Source organism: Tinamus guttatus, unplaced genomic scaffold (genome assembly GCF_059628265.1).
Source record: "Tinamus guttatus ecotype Peru unplaced genomic scaffold, ASM5962826v1 Tinamus_guttatus_pri_ptg000814l, whole genome shotgun sequence".
NCBI classification, from domain to species: Eukaryota; Metazoa; Chordata; class Aves; order Tinamiformes; family Tinamidae; genus Tinamus; species Tinamus guttatus.
The window spans coordinates 327,865-344,362 of NW_028289348.1; the positions used below are offsets into that span (position 1 = coordinate 327,865).

General features: G+C 49.4%; 1 protein-coding gene across 1 annotated transcript in view; it reads left to right on the forward strand.

Moving 5' to 3' along the window:
• Positions 1-4,232: 4,232 nt before the first annotated feature.
• ERICH3 (glutamate rich 3) overlaps positions 4,233-16,498 on the forward strand; it is a 35,095-nt gene continuing 22,829 nt past the window's right edge. Inside the window, 5 exon segments of the mRNA XM_088537566.1 lie at positions 4,233-4,275; positions 11,135-11,228; positions 12,328-12,453; positions 13,999-14,070; positions 15,919-16,047. Coding sequence (XP_088393692.1) covers positions 4,256-4,275; positions 11,135-11,228; positions 12,328-12,453; positions 13,999-14,070; positions 15,919-16,047 — 441 coding nt within the window. The 5' untranslated portion in view covers positions 4,233-4,255.

Sequence of the window (16,498 nt, forward strand, 5' to 3'; positions counted from 1 at the left end):
AGACTTGCCTTATCTGACACCAAGTCGGTCACTGGGTAAGTACATCTGTGATGAGCTAAATTAAGTGCTTAGCAGGTAGGAGACCATTCCAAATTCAAGATTCAGTTTTGCAATGTGAGACTATTTCAGATGAGGAAAGTTTTGTTTGTTTGTTTTCCTTGTTAGTTTTACTCGGGACTGTCATCGTATGTTTTAAACTTACCAGTGAATCTTTTCTCTTTTTCTTTTCTTTATAGTTTAACATAAATGGATAGACATATCACTATTCATAGATATAGAAAAATTTCCAGCAGTATTGGTTCAGCAGAATCTAAGTAAGTAATGTGTTTGTATTTCTGGTGGGGGTGGGTAATGATAAGATACTGCAACGTTAAATCTCATTATTAAACACAAGATTTAGAGTATCTGGTATTACTGAGCTTCATCCTCATATTCTTCAAGCAGTTTGTCATGTAACTGCTTTTGTGAATTCGCTGAGCTCTGTTTTCTGGAGTAGTTACATTACAATGCTATCTCTTCTGTGCAAATAAGTGTGAGGCAGTTTAGCTATACGGAGTTAAATAATTGCTTCATGATGTTATAAACCTTCTGGCAAGTTAAGTATGCTAATAAGTTTAGGCTTTGTTTGGATTATGTTTGTACTGTGTGTATCCTTGTATTTTGTAAAAACAGGAGAAGAGACTTGGTCTAATTTTGCTGCCGGCTTTTACAGCATGCCTATGTTAAAGCCTTTACATCAAACTGAAGATTGTTTTGCCAGGAGAGAAGACTATTTCTAGACATAATGTTTACAAACTAATGTTTCAGTAAATGCTTTTGGACATAGTTGGTAGCACAGAAAAGGATTAGGAGGATTCAGCTGTAGTAAAACAACAAATTGGTACCCTGCCTCCTAATCCCCACAGGTACGGTAGGATACTTTATTCATTAATGCTGTGCAGATGCCCAAATGAATAGAAAGTGTTTTCTTATCTGTGGCACTTTTCATAGTAGTAGGGAGCTTTATCTTCACTTATTCTGAATTTGAAGGCCAAAGACTGATTACTCTAGAGTGAGCAATGGGGATAAGTAATTTTCTGGCTGATTATTCTGCTGAAAGATGCTGATTATTCCTATTCATTCAGGCAGAATGCAGTTTGAGGTAGTGATTGCATGTAGGAAATCTGCAGTTCCCCCTTGAGGACACTGTCAGGAAAAATAAGACTTCGCTTCATGTTAAGGTACTAAATAGCAGGTAAGAGTAGCCATTAATAATGGAGATGACTGTGAAGATGATGTGAAGATCAATGATGTTCAGTTTCCTTATATACTGTTTGTTTTTAAATATACGTATTTGGCCTTTGTGTTGATAGCTTGGAATGCCAATGCCAACATATACCGAAGACAGCAAAAAATTTAGTTTGCAGAGCAGGTAGAAACATCTAATTATAGGTACAAAACATAGGATAGGTTAGGGCCTCTATTAGAAGTTGCTTTATGGATCAAACTAATTCACTCTCAATTTCTAAATAGGTGTTGGAGAGTGTCAGAGTTGTTTGTGCAAAGCCTGGGCTGCTGTGTGCAAACAGCATAGCTAAATGCAGGATGTTCGTGCACAGCAGTCTGAACGCAGATGTACCAGCACTGTCTGAAAACACGATGCCACAACTAGATACAGGTCTTAAAATATGTGTCTGTACATATCCAACATATATATTTGTGTGTTTTACTACCAAGGAATGACCAGGCTACTGAACAGCTTTCAGTGACAGAGGGGCAGGAGTGGGCAGGGAGGCATAAATCTTTCTAGGTTTCCATCCCTAAATAAATGGAAAAATCTTGTCATGTGCCTCAGGGGAATGTTCATGAATTCCTTTATAAACAATCACAATATGTCACCAAATGTATCTCTGAAGTCTAAATAATATTTTGTGCTTGCTAGGATTTCATATATTGAAAACCTGACATAAAAAGCAGTTAATCCTCTTGCTGTCTTCTGAAGCAAATATGACTATCCTAATTTTACAGAGGGTGAATGGAGGCCCGTACATAGAGCTGCAATTAGAAGCACGGACCTTCTCAAACTAGAAAATACCAGATTTCAAAGCAGAAATGTCTGCAGCTTCAAGAAAGCAATTTGCTGACCCTTTTGTGCTCAGACCCACGGCGTCAGCGTTGCGCAGCGCCGGTGACGGGGCCGGCTTTGTTCGGTGACGGGTATCACTCTGTGCTGAGCACCCTCCTCCTCACGGCTCTCCAAGCTTGTGAGGGGATGATGGTCTCTTGGCTGAAGGTCTGTCGTGTGCACGAACTGGACGGACTTGGGCACTTGGCTCATGGTGGAGCAGTGTTTGCTTGGGCTATGTCAAGCCTTTAAAGGCAGCAGTTTGGGCTGGGAAGGAGGAAAGGGAGACGTGCACAGTACGTAGCTGAATTGCCATGTCAGTGGGATGCACTTTCCACCGCCCTTTTTGACCTGGGTCACCCTGCTACATGCAGTCACATTGGATTTTTTTACAGTCACAGCCGTGTTTGGTCCACACGTCCCTCCTGAAAGGGATGCTGTTTTTATCACTGGTGCACAGGTGTACATAGTATAGGAAGAGAAGCTTGAGCAATAAGTAAGAAAAATGGCAGTGCCAGGTAGATAAATAGCAACAGTGCAGTAAGATCTTCGAGCCTGCAGCTCTCTGCTGTCTCAGCAATGCTTGTATCTGTTATCTCCTGTTTCTGCGTCAATGCGGGAAGGCCCTAGTGAACTAACCGCGCTTCAGTGTTTGCAGACGCAGCGAGCAGCGCGCTGGCCGTGACGGTTGGAGGTGCCGCAGAGGCCTCGTGTCAGGATCTGCAGGCGGCAGGGGGACGGCTAGCGGAACAGCGGCAGGAAACAATCCAATGTGCTGCTGTGACCACCCTCTCCAGCGGCGCTGGCCCCGACTCGGGTCGGGGGCACTGAGGCTGGGGTCAGGCCAGGGCGTACAAGGGCTGGGGTGTACGGGAGCGGTGTACAGGCACTGGGGTGTACGGGGCGGGGGTGTACAGGCTCAGGGGTGTACGGGAGCGGTGTACAGGCGCCGGGGTGCACGGGGCCGGGGTGTACGGGAGCGGTGTACAGGCGCCGGGGTGTACAGGCTCAGAGGTGTACGGGAGCGGTGTGCAGGGGCCGGGGTGTACAGGCGCCGGGGTGCACGGGGCCGGGGTGTACGGGAGCGGTGTACGGGGCGGGGGTGTACAGGCTCAGGGGTGTACGGGAGCGGTGTGCAGGGGCCGGGGTGTACGGGAGCGGGGCACCGGCACCGGGGTGTGTACAGGCGCCGGGGTGTACAGGCTCAGGGTTGTACGGGAGCGGTGTACAGGGCCCGGGGTGCACGGGGCCGGGGTGTACGGGAGCGGTGTACGGGGCGGGGGTGTACAGGCTCAGGGTTGTACGGGAGCGGTGTACAGGGCCCGGGGTGCACGGGGCCGGGGTGTACGGGAGCGGTGTACAGGCGCCGGGGTGTACAGGTGCTGGGGTGTACGGGAGCGGGGCACCGGCACCGGGGTGTGTACAGGCGCCGGGGTGTACAGGCTCAGGGTTGTACGGGAGCGGTGTACAGGGCCCGGGGTGCACGGGGCCGGGGTGTACGGGAGCGGTGTACAGGCGCCGGGGTGTACAGGTGCTGGGGTGTATGGGAGCGGGGCACCGGCACCGGGGTGTGTACAGGCGCCCGGGTGTACAGGCTCAGGGGTGTACGGGAGCGGTGTACAGGGCCCGGGGTGCACGGGGCCGGGGTGTACGGGAGCGGGGCACCGGCACCGGGGTCTGTACAGGCTCAGGGTTGTACGGGAGCGGTGTACAGGCGCCGGGGTGTACAGGCTCAGGGGTGTACGGGAGCGGTGTGCAGGGCCCGGGGTGTACGGGGCCGGGGTGTACGGGAGCGGGGCACCGGCACCGGGGTGTGTACAGGCGCCGGGGTGTACAGGCTCAGGGGTGTACGGCGCCGCGGCACGGAAGGGGCCGCCAGGGGGCGCCGCAGCGCCGCGCTCGGAGCGACTGGCGGCCCGCGCAGCCAACCCGCGCGGCCGGGGGCAGACACCGCCCGCCCATTGGTCGCTGGGGTTGCGCCCGCCTCTTGCTGCGTCACTGCGTGGCCGTGCCCTAGCAACGGCCGGACGCGCCGCGCCGGCGGTACCGGGGACGCTGTGGCCGGGCCGGGCCGAGCCGAGCCGAGCCGAGCCGAGCCGAGCCGAGCTAGGCCGGTCCGGGCGCCGCGCGGCCCCCGGCGCTCCCGCAGCCATGAGCGGCCCGCAGCCGGGGTGAGTGCGGCGCGCGCCCCTCAGGGGACCCGTGGGCGGGCGAAGCGCTGCCCCGCACCGCCCGGCCCGGCCGCCCCGGCGGGGCTTCGCGCACGGCCGGGGAAGGGAGCGGTGCCCCCGCGGCCGCGCGCTGCTCAGCTGCGGGGCTGGGCGGCGCCGGTACCGCGAGCCCGCTGCCGCCCTCGAGCTGCGGGCGGTTCTGCAGTGTTGGGGAGGCAATAGTGCCGGCAATAGCCGGTTGTGTCGCTTCAGGTGTTTGTGAGGGGAATGCGATCTGCAAACCTCCAAGGATGGAGATCGTGCAAAATAAATGATAACGTTTTCTCTGAGTATCTGGACAAAGGTTCCTTAGCGGTTTAGCCACTAGGTTAGGTTACATAGAGAAAAAGGGAAGTGATGTGAAGCCCTTGAAAGGAGAGCCCATGGGGTATGTGTGCACCAGGAGAAAGACTTTGAAGGGTCTCCGAGACCAGGCGGCCACGGCTGAAGCGGATAAACAGAGATACACCGCGATTTTGAGGGGCCACAGGGTCCTCATTTGCTTGGTTATCAGCTGAGAAAACTGATTGTGTGCTTAAGGGTTTTGTGGGGTTGAAATAAATCAACTAATTATCGAGATAGTCCAAAGCCCTGTCAAAATAAATTTCAGGTCATCTCCTGACTTCAGTGAGTTTGGTCTGTGGCCGTGTTCAGCATGGTTTCACGTGGAGAATGCAGCAGTTTAATAGCGAAGTTTAATAGCAATCTGTAGAAGCCAAAGCTGTGACTTGCGGAAAGTGCAAAGGTTCTGACTCGCTTTGGTCAAAGGGATCCGTTTGCTCAGGTGGCCGGTTGCCCTTGTTGGAGAAGGGCTGTGATCTGTGGCTGATGGTTGAAGTTTACAAAGTGCTACAGCTGTGTCTCCTAATGAAGCAAGAGCCTCCTTTTATGCAGACTGAGGATTGTTTTCCTGGGTTTGGATCTGCTGAATAAACAAGCCCTTTCCTGGAAGGGAAATGCCAGCACAGCGTAGTCTGTGACCATGTTCCCTCTGCTTAGCTATGGCTCAGAGGCACCAAGTGAAATATTCATGTACGATGAGTTGTGTAAGAAAGGCATCAGCCTGGCCGCTGAATGCCAACGGTGACTTGTAGATGGCAAAATCCCTCTCTCTGTCTGGGTTGAAATTGGACCATTTTTTGTACCACTAGCTCCATGCTTGCAGTTAGGTCACTGCCCAGCTGTGTCACAAAGTCCAGTCTGCATTTAGAAAAACATCTTACTATCTGCTTACCTCGCTGGAGACCCTAGCAGCTCTTTTGGGAAGTGGGCTACAGCTGAACGATGATGGCTGAATTCCTTCTGGGGGGAATGGCAAACAGCAGCAGGATATGGGGAAGGTTGTATTTGAGCAGTCTCTTCCCCGCATGGGATGTGCCGCTGCGCCGCGGGTTGCTGCGGCTCGTGGCCTGGGCTCGTCCGCGTTACGGTGCGATGTCACCAGCCGAAAGCGTGCAAGATTGGGTAGCTTGTCCAAGCTGGGAAGGCCTCTGCTGTCATGGCCAGGACTGTGTGTTCGCACTGCAATTTAAGTGGAAAAGTGGCAATAAACTCTGACTGTCAGTGCAAAGTGGGAGCTGTTTTTCCAAAAACAAGAGTTTTTCTCTCTTAGTGAGCAGCCTCCGACTTATTTACATTGTAAATGATTAATCTTGAAGATTTGATTTATAAACTAACATTGGAGACCTACAGCGACTTTGTTCTGATATCCTTTAAATCATCAGGAACGGTCAGAAAAATCGCTGACACACAGCAGTGGCTCTCAGTGTAGCACATAATGCCCTGTAAGCTGATAAAAACCAGCTACTGTTGATAAAGTTGTTGGCAACGATACTGCATGTGAAAACCCTGCAGTATGCGAGTTCCAAGTGGGCACTTCTTTAAATTACCAAAATCCTAGTCATCAGCTGCAGTTTATGTGCTTTGCTTTAATTAGGGATCAAGGAGCTGGTTCAAGTCTCTTGGTTTTGCTGGGTTGCCAAAAGCAGAAGCTGTTGCGCTGAGTCCCACAAGAGGCTGGGAGAAGCCAGCGGAAGGCAGGAGCTGTGAGTGGGATCGCGCTCCAGCTGGGAATAGCCCAGTCCCCCGGTGCAGCGGGAATTCCCAGGGGATGCTTGGCAGTGCTGCGTGTTCCGCGGCAGCCTGTCGCTGTGCTGCTAAGTAGCAGAGTAGAGAGTGGCTCTTCTGGCTTCTTTCCACCAGTTAATCTGAGCATGTGTCTTTATTAATTTCTTATTTTTCCTAATGGGGAAAAAAGAAGAGGTGGCTCCAGCGACAGCAGTTTATTTTTGTGACTAGAGCGCTAGGAGCTGCGCAGAGGCGCAGACGCTGCGAAGCGCTCGTGGCCGCGGCGGGTGCCGCTGCTCTCGCGCCTGGGCCAGGCCGGCGGCGGCCCCCGTTGGGATGCGCTCTGCCCTCCTCGCGTGGGAGCCTTCCTGGAGCCTCGGAAGCATCCCTGTGAACCGGGAACCCGGGCGCTGGCTCTGGATCGCGGCTTGTCCTGGGGGAGGCAGCCTCTCCGCAGCCCCGTGCCCTTCGCAGCGCTCCAGAAAGGCTCTGCGCTCAGAGCGCTCCATGCGTGGGAGCCAGGGCTGGCTGCGCGGGACCGGGGAGCCGAGCCCGGAGGTCTCATCTGTTCCCAGTGAAACCCGCTGGTTAATAAAAGGTGGATGTAACCTGGGAGGTGTATTCCCTTTCCCCCCTCAACTCTGTAGTGTTGTGCTCTTTGAAATTCTAGGCAGGTGAAAAGGAGAGGACTTTGGGACTCACTTTTTGCTTTTAGAAATTTAAAAAGTGTAATCTTTAATGAGAAGTATAATTATATTCTCTGAAAGTAAACAAGATAACACTTATGGAGAGGAAAAGGTTTTTTTTTTTTTTAATGAAAAAATACAATTAAGATAGGATGCTGCTGTTTCCCAGTGACTCAGCAGCAGCAGTCTGGAACTGTGGAAGAATTTAAGGAGCTGCCCTCATTCAAATCTGTCTTTACAGAGAATCAATTTAGGGAACTCAGCTGAGATGTAGGTATAAGCGAAAGAAGATATTGATATAATAAATAAACCAGGAACAAGCCATGTGTGTTCCAGGTTCGTCAAGCCAGGCAACGGGTGTCCTTTCCCAGATAGCTTCCCTTGGAGGGAGGCTCTCCAGGAGGCAGAGGCTGCAATATTCCCAATATTCCATGGGGCTAAGGAGGCGCCCACGTCTGTGTTGCAGAACTGCTGGGTCACTCTGGATCACTGGGTGTCATTTTCCCGTTACAACTCGTAAGCAGCATTCTTGATTTTATCTCCAGGCGTAACTCGAGTCAGCAGAGACGGAAAGGAAACAGGAGCCGGGCTGCAAGGAGGTAACGCGAGCGGCTGGTGCTGGCGCCCTCCTCGCAGCGCGGCTCGCGCGGGGCCCGTGCCCGGCGGCCTGTGGGGTTTGAACAAAAGGGCTGCTTTCCCCGGAGGATAAAACTGGAAAGTGCCTCCCCGTCCTTTGGAGCAGTGAATGAGTCTGAGCCCTTGATTCCCACGGGGTGCTCCAGAGGGATTTGGTCCAAGCATAGTGCAGGTATGACCCAAGGCCAGTCTGCTGGTCTGCCGAAACAAGCAGCAGCGCCCACAGAGGCTGCAGCTCCAGCCCTGCTCCGTTCCTACCTGAACTGCAGCCCAGGCACGGGGCGCCCGTCCTGGCAGGGGCCTCTGGCTCTGCCAAAGTCCAGTGGATCAGAATCCACTAAGTTATTTCCAGTGGTTTCAGTGGGTTTTGGCTCAGGCCCAAAATATTTCTTTTTTTTCTTTTCTTTTTTTTTTTTTCCTCCAAAACACCTTTGAATTTTATTCAACATTTTGAGGAGCAATTTGCTCATAATTAAAATGAGAAAATACATCTACAGAAAGAATTCAATGGAAGTACGTTAGTTCTATCGCTGGGCTCAGATGGGAGTTGTATTTTAACTAGTTATATGGTCCATGAACTATTAGACAGAAGGGAATGAGACAAAGGCATTAGATTAAGTTCTGGGCTATACAATTGCCAGGTGATACTGTAAATCAATACTCAAAACAACTGCTGTAATTTGGCCACTTCAAATGCAAACACAAACAAAGGATTGAGAAAGTAAAGCAGGACCGTTGCTATGGTATCAGAGTTTGTTTAATGAGCAGAACAGGGTAAACGAATCATCTGCTTAAAGTTTAATTTATTGTTGGTGGACTACCTGTGAGATTATTGCGAAAGCCCAAATAAACTTCCAGTAAGTCTGTCATCACTCCCCCTGTTTTGTTGTTCTTTCTTTTGTTTATGGTAACTGTCCAGCAATAGAAATTTAACCTGAGTTATCCCATTGAAACATACACAACAGAGCTGCAGTGGCATTTAAAGCAAAAGGAAACAAAAGAGATCTGTCATTGTGTATTTGAAATTTAGCCAATGGGTTAATATGATGGTATTATGCAATATATATGATTGTATCAATTTTGCAAAATTGAGTTGATTTAGAATATTAAAAATTAAGCCTACTGTTACCTACGTTATTCTTAGTCCTGTTTTCCAGAGACAGAAGTAAGATCTTTATTTTACTTGTGGTAAGAACTATATAGAAATTTATCTGCTACTTTGGATGCTTAAATTTTTGTGTTCAACTTGTGTGTTTCGGGCTGGACTCTTTTGGAAGCTCTGATCTTTGGTAGCTGCAATGATTTAGCGCTAGTGGCTGTGGGGATGTGCGGCAGAGCGGGGGCCCCTGGGCTCTCCAGGCCTCCGTGCTTGTTGATCTTGCTGTTCTTCACCAACGAGCAGAAAGAGAGATGCAATTTGTTAGTTCTGAAATATGAGGTGTGTGCATCAGAGAGAACCTCTAGCACGTTGACATGGGAACTAGAAAAAAGCAGAGAGCCTGGGCTTGATTTTGGGCCCATTTCCATCGCTCTCAACGTGGGTGGGACTTGAGCACCCTTAAATTAGGGACCTAAAAGGGAAGACTTAAGGCAGAAAGTGGCCTAGCCCCACGATCCGGCACTGCAACAGCATGTGCCGCAAAGTCTTATAGGTTAAACGACGTGTTAGAGCACTCGTGGTAGCAGGTCTCTGTGGAGCTTGGAGAGCCCTTTCCAGCAGAGACTCTGGGCCCGTAGTTTGGCGCTGGGCAGGCGGGCCGGGCCGGCCGAGGGCCGGGGAAGGCGCCGGGGCCGTTGGCGGCAGGATGCGGCGCCGGGAGGAGGCGCCAGCTCCGCGCCGCGAGCCCGCGCAGAGCTCGGCCTGGCGCGGGGCCGTGCGCGGCGCTCGGGGTGTCCTCGGCCTGGGCACGGCAGTCGTGTGCAGGGATCTGGTTAAATGTGGTGGCTGTGCTGAGAGGACAAGAGATCCTGCAGGCAAACCGCTGACGTGCGCTAACCGCCAGCACCTGCCTGCTGCCGCAGCAGATGCGTTGTGGTCTGCAAACACAACAGCAGTTGTGAATCTTGTACAAATTTTGTGCAGTTGAATTTACAAATATTCATCTAGGACAAGCATTCTTGGTGGCTTGTTTAAATAACTACTCTAGAATCACTCTTGTGTTCTAATAAACAGAGCTGGAAGTATGCGGGATGGTTCTTCATCTCTGCCATGAATTAATTTTCATGTGTGTCTTGTGATTTCTGACAGCTTAAAGCCAGAAGGAAGACTGTTTTTTTACAGGCTTTTGCTCATTAAAAAAGTAGTGGTTTGCCAGTCAACAGTAACAAACAGCTGCATTTCGGTCCAGAAAGTGGTTCAAAGCAGGAAGGAAAACTTGTGCTTATTGTTAGACAGCTGGAATTGAAACCACTTGGTGCCTTTGGCAGATGTTTGAATTTGATTTGCAGTTCTTGTAACGGTGGGAACATTAAAGACACAAGTGACATAAAGAAGGATGGAAATACAGATGCTGAAGGAGGCTGGGGCTGAGCACACAGTCGTAGTCTTCATTACAGCAGAGGTTTGCATTCAGGTTGATAACATTTTCATGGCTCTGGAAATTGCTATACGTGTTATTGAAGCTGTGTCATTTTTTAAAAATATTTTTTGGTACTGGAAGTTTCTGCTTAAGGTAGATAAACTGAAGAAAGCAATTTTTTGGACTGCTGCTTCCATTTTGTGCTACACAGCAGATAATAATGGCAGGGAGGTGCCAGTGAAGATCTCTGAAAACCCCTTTGTGTGTGGGAAGTCCAACATAAGGTATGTTTTTAGCAGGAGCTTGTTCTGGTTGATCCAGGAGGTCCTGGCCAACACAGGCTTTTCTGCAGCTCTATGCTGGGACTGCCCGGGCCGTCCCTCGTGCGCCGCAGCAGCGGGATGAGCAGGGCGGCCGGACGCGCGCCGGGCGCTGGGAGCAGGAGCGGGGTGTTACTGCCGGGGTCACCGCCAGGGGAACCACGACCCTGGAGGCAGCTCCGGCGAGGCCCATCCAGGCATCTGGCTCCACGTTCCCGCTGGCAGTTAATGCTACGGCACTACATCAACCTGCCAAATTTCCACATTTCTTATTTGCGGAAGCCCTTATGGGAATTGCTTTTGAATGGGAGCTTCAAACCTGGGCTCTCACGGGGTACTTTGCTGCTTGAAGCTCTGTGTTCCACTGGCTGCTCTCTCCCACGTGAAGTCAGCTATTGAACATGAATCCTCATAGAGCAACGAGATGTTACTTTTGCATAATTTGATGGGCATTATCTGCCAAAAGGCTGGGCATGAGTCTTCAAGACATCATTTTGTGCAGCAAACTATGGGGTAATTCTTCATACCTTCAGCAAAAAGTAATAGGGTGTCAAAAGGTGTTTTTATGGGATCTGTATTGATTTTATTTCAGGTTTCTTGCAACCTACAACAGCCTTACAGACAAACACCTGGCTGGCTATTTCAGCAATAGGAGGATAAGACGACATCTGCAGAGATCAGGACTGGTGAGATTGAAAAGTTTCCTTTTGTGAAGAGAAGAATTCTGTGGGTTTTTTTTTGGTACTGCAAAAGACAGGACGCTGATGGCCTCACTGTTTTTTTTATATAGGAGGGATAGGTTGCTGTTGATGAGAATGTAGTCAGCTAGGCAAGCTCATGAGATCAGCGTGCCACGTCCAGGCCACGCGGTGCCGCTGCGACTCGGAGCCAGCCTGCTCCACCTGGACGTCACCCGCTGCCGTCACCGTGAGCGGGATACGAGGCCGCAGGGCTGGGGCACCCAGGGTCCTGAGCTTGGGCTCAGACCGAGAAGGCTGAAAGACGGCTCAAAGTGAGCTCAGTGCCAGTGCGTGTGCAGGGTCTGTCTGCAGACAGCAGAGCAGGCCGCAGCGCCTCGCCCGGCCCCTCACGTGCGTTAGCGCTAGGGCCGCGTTGGCTGCCGCCCGCGCTGCGTGTCCGGCCTGTGGAGGCTCTTCCCTAACACGAGGCCCTGAGCGCAGCTGCACGGAAGGGTAAGAAGAGCTGGCTAAATGTCCCAGCGGAGAAGCTGCGGAGACTTTGGCAGTTTTTTTTTTTTCCTGATATTTGTTTGTTTTTTGGACTTCTCTGCAAAATCTCTAAGTTTGTAATTTACAGAATCATATTGATTCTCCTGAGATATATAAACTGTGAAATCTAAGCTATAGCATGTGGCGCTAGTGAATTTAGCAAACTCCAGTTGTTCAAATAACCTCCAAAAAGTCTAATTTTCAAAAGTGTTCGTTGGGAAATGGAAGGATTTGGTAGAGATGTTTAGCAGGGGCAGATGCAGCTCTTGCGCAGCAGGAGGCACGTGGTGAGCTCCCCTCCAGGGCGCTGGGCAGTGGCTCACAAGTCAGGCTGAGTCCTCGGCTGCTGTGGCTGCCTCTCTCTTCACAGGGCTGGGAGGGTCCATGGGGCCAGCGAAACTCCGGGCCTGTGCTGGGAAGGTGGGTTCCAGCAGCCTGGCAAGAGCAGAGCGGGTGGATAACTGGGGAGGGAGAGTCATCCCGGGATATCGTCTGTGTTTAGACATGCTTGGTTCTCCATTTTCCTCTTTACTTGTATTTTGTTTGTTCACGCCAGATCTCAAAGAGTGGAAGAATAATACCTGAGAAAGAGTATCGGCTAAATGCTATGAGGAAGGATCACCAAAAATGTGTGCAGGAGTGCCTGGCTCAGGCCATATTTCATAAGGTCCTTGACATGGAGGTGAGTGTTCCCCAGCGACGTGGAAGCCTCTTCAGATCCTGACCGTGCGGTGCCGTCAGCTCGCGCTGGGCTGCTCTGTGCAGCCCTCTCGCGCCGGAGGCCCTTCCCGTCCGTGTGCCTGAGGCTGCGCAGGCCGCGCTGGCGTCTCGCGGCCGGGCCGCGCTGTCACCCGCGCGTGCCGTGCTGGCCCTGTCCTGGCGCGGCACGGCGGGGCTCTGCCGTGAGCGGGGGAGCCTGTGGAGTGCTGCCCAGCGCGCGTCGCTGCAGCCGGGATGCTCCTGGGAGCTGTAGCGCCGGTGCTGGCGCAGGAGAGCCCAGGCCTAGCAGCTTTGTTGAATATTGATGGCTTTTAAAGCACATTCTGCCAGATGCTGCATCTTTTGTAATGTATGCTGAACCTTGGCCAGAGAAAGCGCAGTGCTGAGGAGGGGGTGCCCTCGCTGGCCTCTGCATGGCACCAGCCATTATGTGTGTGGCACCAGTCATCGTGGGACAAGTGCCTTCACACACAATGTGTGGTAGTAGTTAAAGGCAAGATTTTCTTTAGTGTTTTGCTACCACATGGACAAAGAAGAGGCTGAGTAGTCTATGAGAGAGGATCCTACCCTCTGTGCTCTAGGTTGGACAAGTGGTAAGCATGTCTTTCCAAAAGCAAAGGTTTTGCTTGGCTTCTGTTTTCAGGGATGACTCAATGGGTGAATTGGCTTCATTGTGTTACCAGGGACCCCAGAACGCAAACCCCATGTCCTCTTCAGCCTGTGTCATGTTAAATAAGCACAGGTTGTCCCAGATAACCCTTTTTCGTAGATGAAGGGTGAGCAGTCTTTGGAGGGCAGAGGAGTGGAGGAGAATGTCCTGTGCTACTGCTGTAGCTAGGGAGTACATCCCACTGGAATAAAGGTTTAAAGGAATCAGCTGGAGATCTCAGAGTTACTCAAGCCTTAATCTGCTCCTCTCATTTTCCGCCAAAATATGCAGGCATACAGTGACCACAGAGCAGACAGTGATAAGTGGTTACTCCAGAGAAATCATGTCACTTTGAATGATCATGTCATATGTCAAATTAACAGGTTACGGTTGAAGTGTAGGGATATATCTCAATCGACTTTTTTTTTTTTTTTTACACACTTACAAAAAGGTAAAATTAATTCAAATTAATTATGGCTATGGGATGTGTACTTGCAAAGCCTACTTGTTTGATTTATTTTTTGTTTGTTTAATTTTTGGAAATAATTGAAATATTGTACATCTTAACTGAGTACAAAGTTTGGGAACATTCCTGTTGCATGTGAACTGCATTTTTTAACTGTAAGAGTTTAATTGGCCCCTATGACTTTAAAGATGCTCAGTTGTTTCCTTGGTGATGTTAACATACACAGGTATAGTGCAAATCGATTAAAGCAATATTAGTTTGCTATTGGGCTTCAATGAGGATACTGACCAGGGAGCCTGCAAATGATGAGCAGAGCAGAACAAAGTGTTCTGGTATTCACTGATATCTCAGAATGCTAATTGATGAGATTTCTCTTTCTTTTACATTAATAGCGTCATCATCAACTGGAAATAAAAAGGAGACTTGAAAATTTTGTGAGGAAGGAAAGGGTGCAAAAAATCAAGGTAAGGGATAAATGGTACTGAGTAGTGGTGGGACATGGCAGTCCTGCTGTGCTAAACAGCAGCTGAGATGAGTCAGGCCAGAGATTCACTGGGCCAAATATCCTGCTTCCAACAGTGGCAGATGCTTATGGAATTGGTACAATTAATAGCAAGGAGAGAATGACCCTGCCCCAGGATACATTCCTCCTTCCATCATCCAGCAATTCAGGGACTTCCATGAATGTGTCTGATTTCTTTCAAACCAGACTTCTGATTCTGCAGTGTTCTTGGCTGTGCAATTTAATTATGAGTTGTGTGAAACAGTACTTCCTTGCATTCTGCACATGAATTCATTTATCTTCTAATAATGCTGTTGGATATTTCCTTGTTCGTATTTTGAAGAAGTTATTAATTGTTCCTCCTTTCCAAGGCATTCATGTTTTTAAGGACCTTTATCATAATTCTCAGTTTTCCAAGCTGGAGAGCCCCAGTCTACTGAATTTTTCATGCTTGAGCCATTCTGGATTTCTCATTACTGTTGCCATTTTTTCTATTTTTGCTAGCTGTACTATTTCTCTTTTGAAATGAGGAACCAGGAACAGATGAATAATTTAAGATATGTGTGGCAGCTCTTCTAGTAATTTGAGACACTATTTGCTTGTGACTGCTTTGGAGCATTGAGGTCATACTTCAGTTGCTTGCCTCACCACGTGTTTTTTAGCAGAAGCAGCATGTAAATAACAAAATGCAGCTTTGGAAATCTTCACTTCGGTGTTGCATAGTCAAAGCCTTGGTCATGGAAATCCCACCGAAGTCAATGGCTCTCCCAGTTAAATCACTTGGACTCGTGTTGGAAAAACTGTTCTCATCTTGGCTGACATACCCTCCACATCTTGTTTCTTTATTAGGAGTCTGCACACACTAAAAAGAGTGTACAGAGAAGGTAGTTACTTCTTTGTGCAGTTGCAAAAAGTGTCTTTTTTCAGTTTAAAATAATATAATTATGAGCAATTATCAAGAAATGAAAGGAGAAAATTTTCAGGAAAACCCTGATCACTGTGGTAATTGCAAGAACATTCTGCTGCTAGAAAGTCCCCACAGAGAAGTAGCGCAGTTCTGTGGGGAAGGAGCATGGCCAAGGCATCTGTCTGCCACAGGATTCTAGACTTGGGTGATTTTGGAACGTAAAGCAAGACTGTTTGCTTCAGGGAGCAGTGTAGGGTGGACACCTGAGACACCTGTACATCTGTATGCTGTATCTTTGGAGCGGTGCTACACTGCAACACAGGAAGCTGCCCGACATTAGCAGAATAATTTGATTCTAACCTCGTATGTTCAGCCCATTTGACTGAATAGCCAGTCTAAAAGGAAAGGACAGATAACTGAGTGAGGGAGGAGGAGACATAGATAGCTATTTCCAGGATAGTCACCCCACTCTGGAGCTTTTGAGAACGGGGAAAAAGATGGTAGAGGGGGCAGCAGTCAAGGCAAGGAAGGGAGCAACAGAGGAGATCCTCTAATTTTTTAGAAAAGAGACTTTCAGTCAGACCAAGAATTGGGAGAAGCATAGAGAGAAGGGCATGTGAACTGGCCTGGGGGGGGGGACTGGGGCTGGAGAGAGCTGCAGATAAAGAAATTAGAGAAGGAACAAGACTTTTCCCCTTCTACTGTCCTCTCCTTCCCTTGATTTCCTTTTGGTGCTGTTTGTTTTGGGTCTCCACTTTGCAGAATGGTTACCCTGCTGTTCCCTCAGGTCTAAGCAAGCTGCTTGTTATCTGGGGCTGTCCTATGACAGCCAGGCAGAAGACAGCTCAAACATTGCTGTTAGAGTATTGAGTAACTCAGAGGTATAATTCTCTGTTCTTTCAGGTGGAACAATCCAGAAGGTCTGTGGAAGGTGCTAACCTTATACTTTCCCCACATCCACCACTTGGTCCAAGAAGTCATTATGGGCTATTTCCCTTAGTGGCTGCAGAACGAGCTAGTCCTTCACAGCTGGTGAGTCCACCAAATACTCTGTGTGCTATAATGTAAACACAGTCCAGACTGGTGCCTCATCCAGCATCACTTGAGGCTAATTTTCTGTTTGCAGGATTGTGTCATTGCAAAGTAAGCTGGAGAACTGATGTTGCACATGAAAACTTAGAAGAAAAAATAGTTTTACTTTGTGATAAACCTGCTTTAATCTTCCTCTCTTCTACCTGTCGTGTCACCTAAGGCTAGGTCTGGATCAGCACACTAAATGTTGTCAGCACATACTGTGGCCGTGGACAAGTTTATGCATGTAAAATTTTGAAATAATGGAGATCTTTTCAAAAGGGGAGGAGTGAATGAAGGGATGAAGTAAAACTAAGTGTTGTGGTAGAAGGTTGTTCTTTGGGGTTCTTGTGACTCAGAAGGGTCTTACTCTCATCGTAAAAGGGCAGAGAAAGAACATTAACAAACTTTA